The 17847-nt window shown below is 39.3% G+C and overlaps 1 protein-coding gene across 2 annotated transcripts in view; it reads right to left on the bottom strand.

The window, feature by feature from the left end:
- ctnnbl1 (catenin, beta like 1) overlaps positions 1 to 15789 on the bottom strand; it is a 61956-nt gene extending 46167 nt beyond the window's left edge. For both annotated transcript variants that reach the window (XM_042409871.1, XM_042409870.1), the window contains exons 1-6: positions 15625 to 15789; positions 14416 to 14646; positions 12675 to 12781; positions 12192 to 12331; positions 11775 to 11872; positions 8325 to 8418 (exon numbers count right to left, since the gene is read on the bottom strand). In XM_042409871.1, the coding sequence (XP_042265805.1) occupies positions 8325 to 8418; positions 11775 to 11872; positions 12192 to 12331; positions 12675 to 12781; positions 14416 to 14646; positions 15625 to 15654 (700 nt within the window). In that variant the 5' untranslated portion in view covers positions 15655 to 15789. The remainder of the gene's footprint in view (positions 1 to 8324; positions 8419 to 11774; positions 11873 to 12191; positions 12332 to 12674; positions 12782 to 14415; positions 14647 to 15624) is intronic.
- Positions 15790 to 17847: the final 2058 nt, after the last annotated feature.

The raw sequence follows: 17847 nt of genomic DNA on the forward strand, positions 1-17847 counted from the left end.
GATAGAGAAAGTTGGGAGGCAATAAAAAGAAATAAAACAAACAAAAAAAAAATAATACAAAAGAGGAACATCTGGAGAAAGGGGGCTGCGGATGGCAGAGAAATGCTGAGAGAAGGAAACGGAGGAAGAGATGGAGAGGAAGGGTGCTGTGGGATAGAGAGGAAGGGCCTTTATCAGTGATTCAAACAGAGCAGACAGACAGCATCCTGGAGGACAGCAGGCTCAGAGCAGAGAGCAGCCAAGGCAGACAAAAGGCTTATTCAAGCTTGGAGAGCTCCCTTGATAACTCAAACACACACACAAACAGAGACACGCGCGCACAAACTTGAATAGACGATGCACTAGCGCTGCTCCCTCGATATAACCCACACTCACACGCAGAGCCAAATACACACACACCTAAACAGCCCTCCTGACACTTGGCCTCAATCTAGCAACAAAGGGGGGAAAAAAAAAGTCATCTCAGTAGACTCATTCCACACAAAAAGAGCTGAGAGGCAGAAAAGTCTGATTCGCATTAGGCTAAATACAGAGATCGTGACTTCTCTATCTGCTGGCCCATGCCCTCCCATAGACCTTCATTCTATTTTTAATGCTGTCAGAGCTATGTCACAAATACTGATTCTGACTCTCCGTGGTCCGACGTAACCGATGGCACGAGGAGAGTAAAAGTTTATGCGGGCGAATCAGAGTCATATAGTTTAGGACGAGGGGAGGACATTTCTCTTCGTTTGATAAGGTTAAAAGTAAAGTTAGGCTTTGCTGTCGGCTTCTCGACTCATTTAAAAAAAGACTAGAGAAGAAGAGTGAGAGAGAGCGTGAGTGAGCTGAGCGTGCAAGCGAGCGAGACAGAGAGACAGAGCAGCAGTGGTCGAGCGAGGAGAGGGTGACGAAAACAAAGCCGTGACAGAGAGAAATAAATTATTTTCTGATTGTTTCACAGTTGTTGCGTTGTAAAGCACAGATAAATAATCATCAAACACTCAACAGATGATTTACTGTGAAGACAGATGCTCTTAGTTTCTGTTTCGTTTTCCTCCTCTGCACTTCTCATTCATTCATTACGGTTCAACTCCATGTCTGGAGTGGACAGGTGGCTCGCGGGAGCAGACAGAAGGAGCTTGGAGCGAACACTTGCACACAAACAAATGCCATTATGTTCTTTCTCTTACTGTTCTCTTTTAACAAGTACATTTCTGCAGATCTCTCAGCATTTTCTGAGTTTATTATCAAGGTTTATTATCATACTCGCTGAAATGTTCCATACTCTCTGGCTTTACACAAAATAAGAAGAAACCTACATTTATACACCATTCATTTACTGATCCAATATCTGTCTGATTTTATATTTTGCATATTTGTGTAATATATCAACATTACATATCCAGAGTCACCTGAGATCATCAAGCAAGATGGTCGTCTAGTTGGAAACGTCTCGATTAACCTACCTAGTTATTCCAAATTCGCTAGTTAAACCAGAGTGGCTGTGCTACAAGTTTTAGGGAAGTGATAAACACATTTACTGTGTGATAGATCTGGTGATTTATGCATTACAGCAACTAGAGCAGCCAAACAAAACGCTAATGCTAGCAAAGGAGAGATTAACAAAGGAAATATCCTATCTGCTGTGCAACAGTCCCTGATAAAGGCCACAGAGGAGATGGGGCAAGTTAGGAAGCTCTTAGCGGCTTTGCAAGTAGATATGACAGAAATTAAGGGGGCCAATGTTGGGCTAAGAACAGATGTCGATGGAACCCTGCTCCAGCTACATGACGCAGAAGGCAGAATCTCTCAGTTAGAAGATGAGAACTACTAGGTTCGCCAAACAGCGGATAAAAGTACTAAAAAGTGTGAGAGACTGCATCAGGCCATTGAAGATGCTGCTAATAGAGACAGGCGCCAGAACCTGCGGCTCATCAGTCTGAGGGACAAACTTGAAAACCATCAGAATGTGCGAAGAAGATCATCTCCGAAGCCTTGGGGATTAAACTGGACAGAACACAGATGCAACGAGTGCACCAAGCCCCAATACCAATGCCTGAAGAAGGCCGGCCACCCATACCAATTATCACACCCCTCTAAATTTTCTGGAGCGAGTGTTGGCTGCCGCAAAGGAGAAATATAGAAACAAGGATGATATAATCTGAGGAGGTTGCAAGCTGTCATTTTCTCCCAACATGACTAAAGAGACAGCAGAGAAGAGGATAAAGTACAAAGATGTTAGAATTCGGCTACAAAATCTTGATGTGCGTTTCACCCTTGCGTATCCAGCTGAGCTACGCTTTACATGGAGGGGAAAAGAATGAAGTTTACATATCGCCGAGAGGCAATGAACTTCCTTAACAAGGACGAAACAGAGGAACGGAGATAATCACCAGATGCTACTTGAGCTTTAACCCAGAGGACCAACAATCTGGCCAGGAGACGAATAAAATTGGGATCCGGATTTATGCAACTGTTTGATGGAACAGCAATGCTCTGGGTGCAGTGACATGAATGGGACACTATTCTCAGTTATTTTACTTTTTGCACTTGGTCCAAGTCATCTTTTGACACAGTGAGTATAGGACTGTATGCCCAACCACTGTAGCGAGGCTCGAAGTTGTTGAATAGGATGTCTGTTTCGTATTTTTATTTTAATCCAAGGGAGACTTTGCTGTCACATTTTATTATTAAAGCCTGATTTAGATCTAGTTATGTCAGGATAATAAAGAATTGGTACTATTTTTGCTTTTATTGGTATAAGTCTCAGAATAACACAAATAATATCACTAAAATGTTGCCTGTGAAATACTTTCAATACTTTCTGCTGGTTGGCCAGCACATACACATACTGTAATGAGAAATAGCTACCAATAGATGACTTTGTGAGGGGTGGTGGGGGGTTCTTGATGGTGACCAGTTCAGTGTGCCTAACAGATCATGTTTGAGGTGGGTCTCTCGAGAGTAAGGGAAGGGTAGGAGGTGGGTATAGGGTTCCATATATGAGGGTCTTATATAATGCTCTCTGTTCTGAACGAGGATTTTTATGTGGTATTTGTTTACTTAGGTTTTTACAGGCAGCTGGGCAGCACCTCTTTTTCTTTTCCCTTTTTATTCACTACCCCCCTGCCTCTATGCGAGTTATCATCTCAGTATGAGGCACATAAAACACATTTGTTAAGCTATGGCTAGTTGTGTAAGGATAGTGCCCTGGAACGTAAACGGGCTACAAAATCCCATAAAAAGAAACAAGTGTTTATCATACCTCAAGTCCCAACAAGCCCACATAGCCTTTTAACAACTCACTTGATCGATTCGGAGGCTGCTAAACTTAGAAGAGACTGGGTGGGTCAGTTATATCATAGTTCATACTCTAGTAAAAACATGGAGTGGCTATTCTGGTGCATAAGAAGCTGAATTTTTTCATTATAAAAGGCACAAAAGGACGAAGAAGGAAGAATTAGAGCCTATGTTTGGAAGCCAAAAATAATGACATAAAAGTTAATTTATGTAATATCTATGCTGCAAATATGGAAGATCCAGGCTTCTTTCATAAAATAAATAAATCAGTGGGGAGCATAGTTGATGGGCATACAATTATAGCTGGAGATTTTAATCAAGTTTTAAATGGGACTCCACTTTTTCTAATAATGTACCAAAAGACAGAATAGCAATTAAACTATTGATGAAGGATAATCAAATGATGGATATATAGAGGCTTGTCAACCCGGAAGAGAGAGAATATACATTCTATTCCCATAATCATAAATCTCACTCCAGGATAGATTATTTTTGATCAGTAAGGATCTGGTGGAGAGTGTCTCAGACTGCTCAATAGGACCTATAGCATCGACAGATCATGCTGCAGTGCAACTAGGTTTAGTAATGGAGGCCTCTAAGGCTTATATAAAAGGGAGGAATTATGGCCTATTCCAGCAGAAAAAAAGGGAGCAAATACAAAGAGTGAAGAATCTTAAATCTCACCTTAAAGAATTACACAAAATGTCTGAGAAACAGACTGATCTACTACTCAAACAAATGTGTGACTTGAGATTTCAAATAAACAAAATATGCAATAAAAAAAGCTGAGTATGCCCCGTTCAGACTAAAAAGTAATTTCTATGAGAGTGGAGAAAGAAAAATCAGGGAAACTACTGGCTAGACAATTAGCCTATACCAAAAAAAGATTAGTTATACCATAGCAGCTGTTACACAAGGGACATTAACAAGGTATTTGCAAATTTTTATAACCAACTTTATAGGTCTGAGATTAATCCAGAGGTGGGTAATTACAGGACATTCTTCTCAAAGATTAACTTGCCAGAAATGTCAGTGGATCAGAAAGATTATCTGGACAGCCACATAACTGTAGAGGAGGTCAAAAGCGCTATTTCATTTATGAAAGCTGGACAAATGCCTGGTTTAGATGGTTTTCCCTCAGAATATTTTATGAAGTATGTTGACAAATTGGCTTCTATCCTCACAACTGTGTATGAAGATTTGTTCTCACTGGGGAAACTGCCAGAAACATTTAATGAAGTTCTGATCTCCCTAATTGTTAAACAAGATAAAGACCCAACTGATCCAGCAAGTTTTAGACTTATTAGTTTGATCAACGTCGACTGCAAAATTCTGATGAAGGTTCTTTCTATGAGGCTGGAAAATATTTTATCACACTTAATACAATCAAATCAAGTAGGATTCATAAAAAGAAGGTCATCCACAGACAATGTCAGATGCCTATTACACCTTATGCGGCTTAATCGGAATGAAAGTGCCCCAATAATAGGGTGGAGTGAGGCTTTTTACGGTATATTCTTAAAATATTTGGGTGTGGGAAAAGTTTTATCAAACCATGCCAGCAAGGTGTCCCCCACAGCATAACAGAGCCACCAGATCCCCTCACTGTAGGGGTCAAGCATTCAGGCCTGTATCAGTTTTTCCTTTTAATTTGTCACCCTGTTTATGTATGTATATGTATGTATGTATGTGTATATATAAGAATTTTTGGGGTGCTGGGGTGATTCCTTGAGTCTGCCTTTTAAGTTGGGGTTTTTCTTTTCAGGGAGCTTCCCAGTTATACATGTTATGTATACAATGAATAAATCACCAAAATTATGGAAAAAAATTTTGGCTGCAAGGCTAGTGAAAATATACAAAGGGCCAGTAAAACTCTGATCTACTGGCCAAGTCAGCCAGTGGGGAAAAAATATTTCACTGGACACTGCTAGTGTTTTAAAGGTGCCTCTTCTTTGCCAAAACATTTCAATGAGACACTGACAGTTTCCTTTTTCCATCACTGAAAATGGCGAGGACACCTGGTAGCAGGGGGACACATTGTTAAAGAGGCACTGCACACTAAAAACGTGTTTTTTGAGCTGTAAACTAAATTATATCACTGTACTGTGATGAAACACATCAATGCCGGTGTTAATATCGACACTGACACCAAATTTATACCAATCAGCATTTCATGGGTTAAAAATGGCTAAACCTGTCATCTGCTGTTTAAAATCAGTCCTGAAAAGCCGGGGCCAATGCTGACGTAGAGTCGACTGTTTGGGAGTTCTCTACATCATGAAATTTATATAAATGGTAGAATGTCAATGCCCACCCTTGAGTGTGAGTCTGTGAAACTGCCCATGCTCATTTTCAAATATATGCTGATCGAGGCAGTTTTAGCTTCAGTAGCTAACAGCTGCACTGGCCTGCTGGAGGGGTCTCTCTGTCTGTTACTGTCCATGGGAGGAAGCACTGCTGGCAGCCACAAAAACAACAGAAATCCTCCTCACATCTCGCCCTGCAGCTCTTCAACTCTGTGGCTGTCTGTTCCTGCAGTAATCAGCTGGTAAAATCTTGTTTTCAAACATTAAATCATGGTGTAACTGGAGCTCTGCCAAGACTGTCTGTCAGCAAACCTTTCCGCTGTGGACCTGTCAGCTGTGGAGCAGAGCTGCAAAGCTGCAGAGCTGCAAAGCTGCAGAGCTGCAGAGCTGCGGTCGGACAGGTTCAGTAACGGTTCCGATTACACTGCAATTCAACATTTTAAAACAAGCAGTGCCCGTCCAAATCATGCCTGTTCGGAATGGGTCAATTTCTCAATACCTAGAGAGAACAGTGCTCATCCCCTTAACACCTCTCATGTAGACTACTAATAGATGCTACAATTTACCAATGCTCCCTAAACGCTTCATACCAAGGCTATCAGTAGACGCTATAATTTACCCATGTTCCCTAAATGCCTCACATGCAGGCTATTGGTAGAATCTACAATTTACTGATGCTCCCTAAACGCCTCACACGCAGAATATCTGGAGACTACAATTTTGAGTTGAGCTGAAGTTGATCATTAGTGTCTGTTCAAAACGTGCCTGAGACATCCTGCACTATGTCTTGAACATACATACAAAGTTCCCGCATGTCAGGAATGGGAATAGAGTTTAACTCTCTAAATTTTTTCAATTCATTCTCTATGGTAGTTCTTATCACTACGGATGTAATCCCAACTCTGACCACAATGTGAGCTGCAATGGCAGAGTGGCGCTCTCCGTATTTCCACTCGTTGAATCAACGTGCAGAAGAAGAAGCAGAAGCAACGTTGTTTAGGAGGTATTTTTTATATATTTCTGAATGTGCCTGAGACATCCAGCACTAATCTTGCAAGATTCTGCCAAGTTTCGTTCATAGTAACGTTACACAGTTCAATAGAGCTTAAGTCTCTTAAACATTTTTAAGTCATTAACACGATGGATGTAATCCCACCTCCGACCACAATGTGGCGCTGCCCGTATTTCCACTCATAGACTCCATGGTCAGAAGAAGAAGCAAATCAACGTCATTTCTGAGGTATTTTTATATATTTCTCAAGAACCGCTCATCCAAACAACTTTACACATCTACATTGCACTTCCTCGTTTCCCTAGCAATCCACCTGCCAGGAATGAAGTAGATCAGATTGACAGTTCTCAAGGAACACGAAGGACAAACCTACTTTGTTTACTTGCTTTACATAGAGACATTATATAGTGGGGCTCAGACGTAGGGATGTAGTTACACTTTAAAGCTCATAGAATACAAATAAAGTTAGGCTACCCTCTCTGTGTGAGTCCACAAGGACTCCCTGTCACTGTGCCGCCCAAAAGCTCCGGCTCTGGCTCATACACACCTTGAAGATGTGCCTCCCGCTGGAAGAGCTTGTCATGTTTCAGCACTAAACAAGAAAGGGTTGATTAATAATGCTTGCTCTAAATATTCTAGTGTCGTTGAGCTGCTATTTTTATCCAAACCTGTTTTTTATCATGTTCAGTATAGAGGCATAGAGAAGCGTCTCTGCAGCACCTACAGTGTGCAGTAAATTTGTCCCAGATATTAGTACCACATTTTGAATATGAATGAATGCATAACGCTGTGCAATTTTTTTACTGGTTATATTGCAGCCCAGCTTGTTTTGCTACTAAGAGGAAGATTGGTATGTGAGGATTGTGCATACAGTAATAGAGTTGTGATAATACTACAATCGTGACTTAAATACCAACGCTGTCTAAAACTGTGTTAGTAATGTTGTTGCTCTTGATTGACAACCAACAAGAATATTCACAAAGAAAACAGAATAACTATCGTATTTTTCTTAAAAACAAAAACGTCAAAGAAAATGCGGAATAATTATCAACAACTTACATTCTACATATAATATTCTACCCTGCATTGAATGAGGAATATAAGAATACACCTTGATTATAATTAAAATATGATGTGGTGCTGCATAAAAAACACTAAGATACTGCTTGCAATCTTACTTTGGTTCCCACTACTGAACAAGAGGACAGTAGCAGTCTTTGTAAGCAAAGCAGTTCCATATTTCACTCCTGGCACAAGCTTTGTTGGCCAGTTTCGATAGACTGGGATTCAGTTCAAAACATTTTGCATGTTTGGGCGTTGGGTGCCAAGTTTTCAGCAGTTTGATTCAGATGCATTTTGCGCAAATTGGACAGGTGACAGTGAAACGACAGTAGCTCTGTTTCTGTCCTGCACCCAACAGTATCCAATTGAAGGCTCTGCTTGATACTGTAGGAAACAAACAAACAGAGCGTTGGCAAGTTGGAGGAAATTAAATTATTATTTTTTTAAGTAAACAGCTGAAAATATACTGTGTACAGTCCCTTGTCCCTTAACTAAATCTCAGAGCAGCCATTCCTTTAATTTGTCACCTGTATGTATATATAATAGGTCTTTTGGGGATAAAATCATGAAAAAACAAATGCTGTTTTTGTTGATGGCAGTTTGCCTGAGGATGAACACTGACTGGAGCTTCATCATCAAGGCCTCGGCGTACGTCTCCTTACCCAGTGTGTTATAGATGCCGTCAGCCTCCTCTTTAACCTGTTCATCCAGCCGCTCCATATTCTGCACCAGCAAGGCCACCACCTGAACCTCCAACTACAGACACAGAAACAAAAGTTTGATATCGAGAGGTTGAAATTAATGTCAATGAAGTTTTGATTTTTGTTTTCCTCTTCAAGAGGTACATCCAAGTCCATCTTGGATTAAACATTTAATTCTTCTATATAAACACTATGAAACCTTGTCAACGTTGACTAAACTTTTATTTCATACAAGTTTAGTGATAACTGGAAGCTCAAAGAAGGGTGACTCACTCAGAAACTGCATTTTTTTTTACAAACAAAGCTCTTCTTGTACAAGAATGTCATTTACATGACATTACACAACTCAAAAACATGTTTCCCCTACTTAACATGACTATTGTATACTATGAAGTACAAGTAACATAGTATGATTGTTGAGGTTGGGTTGGTTGAGAACAGATTTTGAAATTTCCCACCATTACATCAGTATAATTTTTAACAGAATAATTTTCAAATATCACAACTTTCAACTTTTTCCACATTGTTTGAAGTCTGGCAACTCAATCCTTATCTTTATATTTTGCTACGTGAAGTGATGTTTCAGAAGAAAAGTTAAACTCATTTCACAAAGAGAGAAGATGCGGAGGAATGAAGAGATGACAAAATGAATGTTCACTTTTAAGCCTCGGTCTTGGCAGATGACACTTGGTTTCTGTCTGAGCTTCTCTGAACATGTCCAAGTGTTATCACTCAAGTCAAGATTGGAGACTCATAACCAAACAGAACTCGCCTCGCAGGGAGCCGACTGGCTGGATAAAAGTACTATTACAGATGAAAGAAGACAGACAGTCGACACAGATTTATGAGCCACCAGAGACCGTCGTGGATCATTTTTATTCATCTTATCAAGGATACCACCTGGCCTTCTGGCAGCAAGGACAGAGGAGCTGGAGGCATTACAGCAAAAAGGAGAGACAAATGGATTCAACCAACCCTTGCTGCCCTTAAACCAATTCCCTTGGAAGTTACTGTAAAGAAGAGTGTGGTTTATGGCGCTCCATCGCATGGTAAATGGACTGCATTTATATGATGCCTTTTTTCCTGAGTGTTGCAAAGCCACCTGAGCTACTGTCTCACCCAATATCATGTCACAATCCAATTCACACACACACAGTGCAGTTTTTTTTGGTCAAAAGTTGACATTCATCCAACATGTCTGTACTATTGTTCCTGTCAGATACTAGCCAGCCAGCTAGCCTCTTGATGCTCATCAAAATGGTTCAGAGTGATGTGTTCTTAAGACATCACTCCACTTTTTAGTATTATTATTCCAACAGTACATTATGCAAACACGGAAAGGCAAATCAAATGATCATCAAACTATCCTCAAACATAACGTATGTAGTTCACACAATCCAACAACAGAGCTGTGTATGGATGTGCTTGTGGCGCTGGGGAGGATTTCAAAGTTGCTGTTTTTTTTACTATGGCAAAAAGTAGAGTGCTGTAGTTTAAAGCCAAACAATTGAGTGCTCCTCTAAAAGGCTGGCATATTCTTCTTCTGGAAACACTCTGCTCTGCCTTAAAAGAAGCCAACCACTATTTTTTTTTCTCCACGGGGAGGATGGGTTTGTGTTTACTGGTTAAATGTGTCCCAAAACAAAGAAGTCATACTATCTCGATTTCAAATATATCAGTGTGCTTGTGATCCTGATTGCAATGTCTCTTTCACTGAACTCCTGGATTCAAATGTCCTATGTGGATGCCTAGAAGTGTAAATTATCAAGTCAGCCTGCTCAAAGACCCTTGAGACGTCAGACAAAACTGGTCATTCATTGTGGTGAGAAACAACTCCCAATATCCCTGACAAATACCAGTGGGATGTAGCTTGGCACAAAACTTGGCACATTCAAGCCAACAGAGTCTTTGATGTAGTGTCATAGTGACAGCTGTGAAGGAACTGGGGCACGCTGTTTTTTCCCCCTTTATAGGTATATTGGCAAATAGTAATTGTAGTTTGACCTTTGTCTTTGTCTGTATCAGTCTAAATGTCAGCACACATAATGGGGCATCAAAAATCTTCCCTGGTTCATATACAACACTACAGGCTCAACAACAAAAGAGAGAGAGGGATAAATATATAGAGAGAGGGAGAAGAATTGATGCCAACAGATACAGCTGGAGGGTAACAAAGAAAAGTTTTAGATAACCATAAAGAGTGTGAGATGAGATGCTATAATCATGTGGCTGACATAATATTTTGATTTTTTTCCCCTCACCTTGACTAAGTTCTTGTCACTTTGTGAAATTCAATCTCAAATGCATTTCATTGCCACAACAACTCATACTGGTATATTACTAAAAAGATCATTAAACCATGACACAAAGTATTTTGTGCACGCAAACCCCAGTAGCTCAGTTAAACTACAGTATGTTTAGTTTAGTTAGTTAGTTAAGGTTTTTTTGTGTCTGGTCATTTACATGATTCATCCCTCATGGGATTGTTCAGAAACATTAACCTACAACAAATCAAACATAACGGCATGTTACCCACCATCATCTATCCGCACAATACATAGGCTATATATCAGCCAAACATAAACATAAGCATCTTTAAACATAAAACATACACATCCCCCAAATAATGCTCCAGGATCCAGTAAATAAAACAATAGTCTGCAGTCCATATGAGATAAGAGTCCTAGGAATTTAACTACCATGTTACTTTTCTCCTCCTATCCCATGCTTTAGAAAGGTATTCAGAAAACGTAAAAACATTATCAAAACCTATTAGATCGAAGTCTGGAACATAAACTTTTTCAAACAAAATTTGTCATAAATCATGATATAAAGAACAGTATAGAATGAAATGAATTTCATTCTCCACCTCATTTAGATAGCAGTCTTCACAGAATCTTTCATCTTCAATCACACTTCTGTATCTACCAGTTTCTATATGCAGTGGTAACATACCAACTGTGCAGAGTGATCTCTTCTAACCAAATTATACTATATATATTGTCACATTTATAATCTTTCTTAAATAAACAATAAGCTCTCAATTTTGGCTTTTGTATGTTTCAAAAGTCAATAAGCAATTTCTTTTAACAAATAAGTAAATGTTTGAAGTTGAAGAAAGTGTTTTTACTTTAGTCATTTAACATAATCCTAAATTTCATAATCTGTTAGTATCAATATATCAAATGTAGACAGATGCTGGTCTCAAAAGGGTTTTTTGCCCAGCAGCAATATAACAAAAGTTTTGTGATCAAAAACTCAAAATGTCCTTGCTTTTGATTCATTAACAGAGACTAAAGGAATCAATCTCATCTGCCTGTTTTGGATGCCAGAGCCCAGACCTGAAGTATTGACCCCACAGAGTGCTGTTTCATCAATATCAACAAAGACTGATGTAAATCCTGAACTCACCAGAGCATCTATGAGTACCTCAGCACCCTCCTCACTCTCGTGGAGTGTGTCGATATCTGTCAGCTCCTGCAGCAGATCCACTACTGCTATGGCGACATGTAGCTCAGGTTAAGGACAATAAGTTTGTGTCATTGAGTTGTTCTGTTTTGTTTTATATTATATGACATTTAATTCACTCCAACCAATTTATTTTAGTGCACTTGTATGTGGGATTGATTAAAAAACAAAACTACAGTGTTATTATTACTGCTTTTGGTCTTTTCTCGGGATTTATTGACCATAAGTAAAAAAATAAATAAATAATAATATCACCAGACTTATCTTTTAAAAATCAATGTTAAATGCCAAATTCTAAACATGGGATGAATGGATTAAAATGAACAGACAGACTGAATCAATCTTTAAGTGAAAGGATATCAGTGTTTTCATGACTGAGGAGGCCCAGCAGTGAGTGCACAGCATTAAGCTCCACCAGCAAGTGGTAGAGGTCTGGCATTGTGGCAATCACATGCATTTCCTGGATAATGTCATTCAGATCCAGCTCCGACTCCATGAACCTGGTTTAAAGAAGAAGAAATTTCGTTAGTATGTTAGCATTCTGCGTTATCATTCATCTCAAAGCACAGTTGAGGCAGACAGAAATTCATTCATTAGTTTTAGACACATCCTGTCTTGAAGAGAAGTGGCAGACAACAGAAAATTCTATTTTGGTGATAGTGATGCACACAGTGTCAATTTACCAAAAAATGAATTTAAGCATTTTAAGCTTCCATAAGTCCACACAAAACTTAGCTTACATACATGCATACATACATTGTCAGTTATAAAAAAAAGATTTGTTTTAACAAAATCCTAAAATATGACCCACAGAAAACAATGCAGGGTGTCATTCATGCTTACTTTTCTGGATTGTCCGGAAACTTTATCCTAAGTTCCTGATTTTTGTACGATCTTTTCTCAAAGGTCAGGATCATTTTCTTCACTGAACTCTCATCCACTGGCTCCGCCTGTTTGATTAGTACAAAAGAAAAGGAGTAGGCAGGAAAAGACGAAAAGGAAGACAGAAAGAGAAATCACATTTTATTGAAGGAACGGCTGCAATGACAACAAAGGGACATCAAGTTCATCCTAAAGCCTTGTTTGTAGTTGCACAAGCCTCTGCAAATGGGGCGTGAGCTATGAGCATGCACAGACGCTTTTATGCTCAACGTGTTGTTTGTTGCAGTATTCTCCGAAACACCTGGGGGATGTACAAACAAAATATTCTGTGAATAAGCAAGAAGTCAACGACTGTTACCTGTAGAATGTTATTATCCAAAAAGCTACACACGCTGTCCTGGAGCTCGTCATTGCTGAGGAAGAATTTATCTGCTTATGGCTATTAAAACTACAAAGGGGACGCAAAAGGGGATGGTCTGTCCATCCCTTACATGCAGAGAGACGTCTCAGTGGAGGATATAGCTGTACTGTGGTCGATGTGTGTAATCGACAAGCACATCAGCTACTTCAGTCAGCATGTCCACGAGCAGTTAAAAAAGTTCAGGCGTGCGCAACCAAGAGCTGCAACAACTTGCGGAGCCTTTGTGCTCAACGTGAAAGACGCAATGACATCATTTTTGGCGCACACACCCTTGCACTGAGGACACTGCATCAAGCATAAACTAAGCTTAATCATATGAGTGAAGCAGAGTGCCAGACGTTTTCAACAATCGGAGGGAATCTGAGGTCACTTCACTGGAAGGGGACGTGTTTGACCTCCTGTTGGCTTAAAAGCAAGGAAAGTCTTATATAATAATAATGACAGGGTAGGAAATTACAATTGCCCGACATTATGGAACAGTGCAGCATTTTGCTCTGAGTAGCTCTTGACACATTGAATATATGAAAAGGCTGCAGTTTGAGATAATAAGAACAGTTGAAAAAAGTGCAGAAATATGGACATTTAGACATAAACACACTCTCACCTACAGTAGCTAAGAAGTTGAAACCATCACATTTTTAGACATGTTTCGTTGTAACTCACACAGAGTACAAGAGTACCGGGAGAAAATAAGCAATGCAGATTACCAAGAGTAACAGAAACCTCATTTGAATGTTGGCACACTTATTGAGTCCTGATAAACCTCAAATCTCCAACAGAGAAAATCAAGGCGAAGCAACACATTTGACATGCCATCTCTACTCTCTGTTCTACTCTTCTGCAACTTTAAGCACACTGTATGGAGGTCACATTTGTTCTTTCGAGAGGCAGCGTTGGTGTGTGTGATGGGTGATGATTCTCAGAGGTGCTGAAAATCCAACTCAAAGCTATCATACCACTTCACATGCACAGTGCTGCATGACACCTATAAATAAATAGTGATAATTACTCATTAGAAATGTCTATATTTTCCATTGTTCTGTGTGCAATGAATAGTGTCAACAGTGAAGCAATACCAACAACACCTGCACATACACAATAAACAAAAGGTCGCAGTTTAAGTCCTAACTATGAGAAGCTACAGCAACTTGCTGAGACAAAGTGAATGAAAAGAAAGTACATCAAGAGTGTGTGCATGTAATGTGTTTCTGAATAAAAATAACACTTTGCAGAAAATGAATGTAACAACTTTATAATAATTATACTAAGAATTTCACCCACCTCAGGTTCTTCTTCATCCTGGTCCATCAGTTTCTCCAGGATCTTCTTCCTATCCCCAGTCAGCTCCTCAGTCTCCCTCATTTCAATCCCTCCTTCCATTCCTATTCCTGCTTCTCTGTGTCTGGTCAACTCTCTGACACTAAGCCCTTTCTGCTGTTTCCCTCCTCGGGAGTCATCCTCTCCTGCTGCTCCTCCATCCTCTTCCCTTAGACGCTTTGCTCCTCTATCAGGCTGCGAGATAAGAGGAGACAGAGAAATGTAATGACACACAAAGGAATTGTAATGACTAAGATGTAGCTTGCATAAAATGGGGTGGAAGAGGAAGCAGACAGGTATTCTCCTTTACATTTCATACATAAGAAGTGATCAGAGATAAGTAATGAAGTGAGAATGAAGAAATAAGTTTTTCCATCCCACCTATAAGTATCTCTATGTACTTGAATAGGGCTGCAACTATTTTCATTATCAATTAATTCTTTGATTATTTCTTGATTAATCGATTTGTTATTTGGTCTATAAAATGTGCAGTAAGTCACAGAGGACTAAAGATACCAGAAAATGTTGACATTGAGGAGGCTGGAACCAGAGAAATTTAGCATTTCTTCTTTAGAAAACGACTCAAAACGATTATCACAATAGTTGGCGAATGATTTTCTGATGTTTAACTAATCAACTAATCGTTGCAGCTGTATGCCTGACTGAATACAACATTGCAAACACCACAAAAGAAACTCAGCAAGGAAACACTGTCTTTCATGAAATATCAGCAGCTACGATTTTAATGAAATACCGAGTTATTTTACAGGTCACTCGTGTGCCGAATTTGATAATGAAAACCAACGATTGATAAAATGCTATTCTTCGTATAATATGGAGTTTGTGCGTCTACCAAAATAATAAAACTGTATTAATTGCTAGTTTTTTTAAACGGAAACCGGCACGCAAGACAGAAACGGAGTAGAAGTTAAGAGTTTGTGTAACTGCACTGAACACAAAACCATGCAACCTCTTCAAATGAGCAAGTGTACAAATGCCTATGCGTTTGTCTGAGTATGCGTGTGTAAAACCTGTTTTAGGCGATAACTAACGCTAACATCGTAGCTTTTCATTCACTGCTGTCACATACTGTAGCTAGCTAGCACGCTAACTGCTAACGTTAAGTTAGAGTTAGAGTTCCCTAAACACTGCTGAGCAGAATAAAATGTCTACCTGATAGCTCAGGAGCTCTCCAACATCCATTTCTCTGGCTTGGAAAACGTAAAAATGTTTTGTTCAAGCGTTGGAAACAAATAAGAGCATACACTTCAGCAGTTAGCTAATAACAACCCGCTGCCCACAAAAACACATGCATGCCGTAAAACGTTACATGATACTGTCGTAAAGCTTGGTTGTATCCATGACAGCGTGACTAGAGCTCATGAGTACCACAGCAATTTACCTCTAATTTCAGTAAAGCTGGAAATAAAAAGAAACATTTACTTAATTCACTTGGTAACGTTTAATCCTCAGCATGTCTACAATTTATAATACATTATAAAAAAGCCTCTTTTGTGCTTCAAGCAGGATTGCAATCTGATTTACTTACCCTGAAATATTTTTGAACAAATTTAGTTTATTCAAGCTTTTTCGTAACGCTGATTGGATACAGATTTTCAAGTCCAGTTGTCTATCAGGGGATATCAATTCAGGTCTTTGAGGTCTGCAACACAGCATACAGTAAGTATGGACAATGACTATACAGATAGATAGATAGATAGATAGATAGATAGATAGATAGCCACATAGCATGTTGCGCACGAAGTAATACAGAAATATGTTTTTTCCCCCTATTAATGATATAAGTAAAATTAGACATGAATGTTTCCTCATCATACGTCATCAGACTTCCTGAGAGATCCTGGTCTTAAGATCTCAGTTTTGCTGTATTCCTACCAGGGGAGCTTTGTATGCCAAGCTGGCTTATTGTTCCAGACAGGCCGAAAATCACCTTTTCAATGAGCATCGTTGGGAAATGTATGAGTCGTGCTTGGTATAGAAGCCTCCATTGCCACTCCAGTCTCTAGCCAGTGATCTGTGACAGTAGAGCAATAGAAACAACATTTAAAAGGAAGGCCACTGCCAAGCAGTCAAGCTTGACATCCCAACAAACACGAGGGAAAAAGCTCTTGATCAAAGGAAAGAGAGAGAAACAGAGTGGAAGAGAATAAAAGGGAGCAAGAGGGGCTAAAGAGAAATTTATATGGAAATCCCACAGCTAGAGACAGCCAGACAGTTTCAGATGAATACAAAGCCTTGATTGGGAAAAGTAGAGAGGGCTCTTTTTTATGAGGTTGACAGCTGCGTGGAGTTTAAAACCTAACAGCAAATTTTTGAATCTCATATACATTGTACTAATGCTGTAAGCATATTCAGCAAGGTAAATTAGATCAGCTGCAATCCAGTATTTCCCAAATTGTGTTTTGATGCTTAAAATTAGTAATGATGGTGAGTCATCATAAAATAATGAGTATATATCACAAGTTTTGTGTACCAGAAAACCAGATTTATAATTGATAGTTTAGTGTAGCTGACAGATGGACAAGCAGCTACCCCACATTGCGTGAAAGCAATGACGATGAGCCGCATGTTCATCTGATGTGGTCAAGCCTGGACTGTAAAAGACAAGGACTGCAGTAAAACATCAAGTAATAATCCATGCATGAAATGTTTTATGCAACAGTTTCTCTGAGTCATCAATGAATTAAACATGTGGTAAACTGGCAAACAGTAAATTATGCATTTTATTTGATCTGATAAAGTAGGAACATGCAGTTTCATTTACTGTTAAACACTTTGTAACTTTTTTAAGAAAAAAATTCTATGTCAGTGAAATTTATTATCATATCATATTAACTGCAAGAGCAATAGAAGAACTGGTTAGTGTGTTAGTGTGATCAGTGATGGCAGTGATGACAGAACAGATAAAAAAAAAAGAGCGACAGCTGAAGAAACTCAAGCAAGTCAAAGGCAAGTTTATAGCTGCCACACTATAGCAGCATGGCTCCAGGGTCCCAACATCGGTTGGTTAGTCGGCCACTTCGGACTGTATATCTCAACAGTTATTGGATACTTTGCCGTGTAATGTTGTACAGACATTCATGGTCTCCAGAAAATGAAGCCTGAAGTCATTTGTGATCCCCTGACTTTTCCTCTCGTGCTGCTGCTTTCCTCTGTAGACTTCTATTATTGTTCAAAGACAGAGGCAATACAAAGTGCTGTTGAACAGAATTAATAAAATATGGGAGATAGTTTTTAAAAGAAATAAAATTAATATGCACATTCAGTGCAGAAATAAAAACCCCATTTAGAAAAAAAGAGTTTTGATCTTCCAGAAATTTGCTACGGATATGTGGTGCATATAAACTAACACCATCACCGTGTTTTATTTTAACA

The sequence above is a fragment of the Thunnus maccoyii genome, chromosome 4 (genome assembly GCF_910596095.1).
Source record: "Thunnus maccoyii chromosome 4, fThuMac1.1, whole genome shotgun sequence".
Taxonomy (NCBI): Eukaryota; Metazoa; Chordata; class Actinopteri; order Scombriformes; family Scombridae; genus Thunnus; species Thunnus maccoyii.